Genomic DNA, 4,001 nt, shown 5'->3' with positions numbered 1-4,001 from the left:
TTTCAAGACTGGAAAGGTCAATTCTAGCAGCAGCTGGAAGAAAACTGCAGCCTCTCAAAAGAACGTTCTGGAACCTGCAGTGGGGAGAGGGGGACAGCTGTGCTCAGGGGTGATGCCCAGTTTGTCTCATGGGGTTTGAGCTGCTAGAGCGGCAGCAAGGCCAACAGTGGCTTCTCGGGTGTCCGGGTCTACGTCACAAGAGGTGCTCTGCTTGATTCCCTACCCCAGGGTCACCAGCAGTCACAAGGCTGAAGGGACAAGATACACACAAACAGGAAGTCCAGCCCAGGGGCTGCACCGATGCCACACCTGCACAAATATGCCAGGCACACGGGATTCAAAGGCTTCCGGTGTCCCCAAGAGGAAGAGTGGCAGAGGAACTCAGACAGAAGATGGCATTAGAAAGTGAAGCGAGAGTCTCAGCTTAACACTAACCCCCACACAAAGAATTGACTGCATATATATATATGCAAATACGTGCATATATATACACACATACACTCATATACAGTAAAAGCCTAATTGATCATGTAAAGTAGCCATTCACTTTTGAAATTAGATCTACGTTAAAAAATTAATATATCTGGTACAGTGCCCATGTGCGGGCGGGCGGAGGGGCGTGGGGACAAGATAGAGCACAGCGGCAATGAATTAAGCTAAAACGTAATCATGAAAGCAGATTAGAAACAAGAACCTTCACAAATAGAGCACAATTGTGTCTTATAAAATTCTTATAATACTCTTTTTATACTTGATACGCTTATATCAATAATATAGATTCACCTGTTATTAAGGTTTATTATAAACATGCAAAATTCATTGCATGATGCATTTGCAAAACATATTAAAATCCTTCTAGCAATAAAATAGCTTTGAGTTGATATGCATCCAGTTTCCTGATTCTACAGCTCCACGGGGATTATTCGACAAGAACTGGGAATGGGAGCCCAAACCGTGTTGTTTTGCATCCAGTGGACGTCCAGGGCTTGAGAAAGGAGGAGACGCCACCAACGGGACTGCTGGGACAGCCAACACTTACGTTACTATACATCGTACTGTCGTAAACGACACTGCAGCCTATCAAATAAATAAGTACAAAAGGGGGTGGGGCGTCCACTTGAGCGTCTCAGGAAGGGAAACAATGTAGGTAGCACAATGTTGGGGGGTTGGCTAACGACACTCGTGAGTAGTGGCATGATTACGATGGCACCCTGGATAAAGGGTAATCTCCCAGAGATTAAAATGAACGTACATACACACTGGTCTGTCCTTGATCGGAAATGATTTCACATGCTCGTTCAGCAAAGTCCTTGGACGATTTGGCCTCTTAAAAAGAATGTTAAGTATCAAGCAAGACAGTTATCACAAGTAGGGTACCAGATGACAGAGTCACCCGACACGCATCTGAGGTTTGCTTCCTTTCCTTCTTTCTCCTTTGAACTGGTAACCATGGGACTCCGGCTAGGTTACGACGCGTCGACGTTGGGGAGCAGCCATCAACTCCATCTGGCCTCTCAGACTCTAGGGACTGTCCCCATCGAGGCAGAGAACAGAAGCGGCGGGTATTTCAAAGCCTCCCCACCCCTGGTCCCCCTGGCTCACACTCTGGGCTCCCCATTTTGCATTCCAAAGACATGGGTGGGGGTGGAGATGTTTGCTGCTCCCTGGGCTGGGGGCAGGTTCACTCTAACATCTCTGGTTGGGGGATCCTGATGGTGAGAACCCACAGATGGAGGAGATGAAAACATATCAAATCGTACCAAAAAAGGGGCAAGGGTCTATCTGCTTTTCTAGGAAGGGCAGGGTCACCGACAGCCAGACATGACTTTGTCGAGGTACAGTGGGCACTGTACATGACGACGTCCTCCACTGCGATGATGCTCCTGGTTGGGAGAGAGAGACCCTGGACGGTTGATCACTCTTGGACTAATAACCCTACAATTTTCAGGCCTCCAGGTGGAGTAAGACTCAAAGCTGTGGCCTTAAAATTTTAGGGTTAAGGATCATTTCCCACTGCTGAGGGGTGGGGGTGCCTGGGGTCGGGGAGGCATCGGTTGTTCCTGGTGAGTTTCATACTGCGCTCTGTAAGATGGGGTGCACGAACTGGGGGTTGACATATGAGAAGCCTTCAAAATCAGACTGGTCTATGTTAGCGATGACCAGCTGATCAGGCGGCGTTAGGACAGGTTGCCCTCGTGTGAAGAACTTGTCGAAGTTTTCCGCTCCTTTGCCGCACTGTGGAGAAAAGAGGAAAAGAAGGGAAGGTTAGCAAAAGTCGCACGGCACAGGGTGTGGCTCTCCGACCTTCAGTGGACAGGAGCGCATCCTGGGCAAGCCGGTCTGGTTAGGCGGGAGGAGTCTCGGAGACCGCAGGCACAGCAAACAGCAATGGAGAGTCACTCAGCTACAGCCCTCAGATGCCTCCGGCAAGGCCCTAGGTGGAGAAGTTCTGTTGGCAGGAAGGCAGCTCCAGGGAGGCAGCCATTTCCTTTCACTCCCACCGCACTGAGCAAGCGGAGCGAGGAGGCGAACACCAGGCGCGGGCTGCACTTGCAACCCGGGCAGTAGAGGCCAGATGCGGGCGGGGCTGCAGCAGCTACCCTGGGCTGGGAGAGTAAGGTCGCTACTCACATCTGGGTCTCGGCAACGACCCAACCCTTGCGGTAAAGTAAAAGCCGTGGGCCCATCTGGAAACCCCAGCTTCTAAATTAATGTTCAAGCACCACGGGGTGGGTGTGGGGCCAGGTTGGGGGTATGCTCCCAGGCTGGAATCCTGCACACCTTGAAGAGCTGGTTGGTGGGTGGCACAGGCCATGGAGGCAGAGTGATACCATGGCCTCTCAGACATTCCTCTCCTCCAGGGTCCCCCAGGACGCTCTGCGCTAGTGGGGGCTGCAGGTGGAGCCACCCCGCCAGATTTTCTCCAGAAACACAGCCACGCAGAGACAGCCACGCAGAGGCAGCACGGCTGGAGAACCTGGCTGGGTGGGAGGAAGGGTGTCCACCTCGCTTCTCCAGCAGCTTTGAAGGGCTGTGGCATGTGGCAGGCTCTGGGATCTCAGGGTGACACTAAAACAGGAAGGCCAATAAGGCCCTTCGCCATGCTGGAAATGGCTTACTGTGCTCTGAACTGCCACAGGGGCAATGCGAATCAGGTCTGAGATTTTAACATAACCAGGCATCCTTGGAACTTTAACAGAGGGTAGCATTAGGTGGACAATGAGGTGGGGTCCCCCAGTTTCCTCATCTGAAAAGGGAGAATCGGACACTCCCCAAGCTGTCGTGCAGGTTACATACACAGCGCTTCGCACAGAATCCAGTGGGTGGGGAGCGTTCGGAGCACACAGCTGGTGTTTCAGAAGGCCCGTATGGGCTCCCGGGCTGTGCTTCTCACCTCCTCCTCACAGCACCCCTCTCTCCAAGGCTTTCTGGACAATCTACTCTCATTATGCTTTCCCCACATGCTTCAGCAAAAAAACTCCCCTGTTCAGGGGAACACGTGCTGTGCGTTCAAAGTCAGGGCTTTGTAACCAGGGACTTCCCTTTCTAGGGGGATTTTCACTCTGAGAAACGACCACCATCCTCTCTTGAGCCTGGGAGCTTGCAGATGGCGGCGACGGCTGGCATGTCCGAGCTTTGTGTGGTGGGGGAGGGCAGGTGACCAGGCAGTGGTGTCTGGGGTCCTCCAGTCGCTCTCTGGAGGCCCGCTCACTGCACCATCCTGCAGCCGCATGTGGGGCAGCAAGGCTTCGCGGTTCCACGGTGCTTTCCCTGGGACGCACAGGAAGCTCTCAAAGCAGAGGTCAGCGGAGGCGCGGCTGCCCCTCCAGTCGCTCTCTGGAGGCCTGCTCACTGCACCATCCTGCAGCCGCATGTGGGGCAGCAAGGCTTCGCGTTTCCACGGTGCTTTCCCTGGGACGCACAGGAAGCTCTCAAAGCAGAGGTCAGCGGAGGCGCGGCTGCCCACATGCATGGCCGGGCTGAAACGCTGGAGAAGGCTC

The 4,001-nt window shown here is 53.2% G+C and overlaps 1 protein-coding gene across 1 annotated transcript in view; it reads right to left on the bottom strand.

The window, feature by feature from the left end:
* Nucleotides 1-781: 781 nt before the first annotated feature.
* Nucleotides 782-4,001, bottom strand: part of PRKCA (protein kinase C alpha) — a 466,835-nt gene continuing 463,615 nt past the window's right edge. The window contains exon 17 of the mRNA XM_006146762.2: nucleotides 782-2,235. Within this exon, the coding sequence (XP_006146824.1) occupies nucleotides 2,071-2,235 (165 nt within the window). The 3' untranslated portion in view covers nucleotides 782-2,070. The remainder of the gene's footprint in view (nucleotides 2,236-4,001) is intronic.

This window comes from Tupaia chinensis, unplaced genomic scaffold (genome assembly GCF_000334495.1).
Source record: "Tupaia chinensis unplaced genomic scaffold, TupChi_1.0 Scaffold000187_1, whole genome shotgun sequence".
Classification (NCBI taxonomy): Eukaryota; Metazoa; Chordata; class Mammalia; order Scandentia; family Tupaiidae; genus Tupaia; species Tupaia belangeri.
The sequence above is the reverse complement of the archived record's forward strand: the minus strand, read 5'-3'. Positions and strand labels throughout refer to the sequence as shown.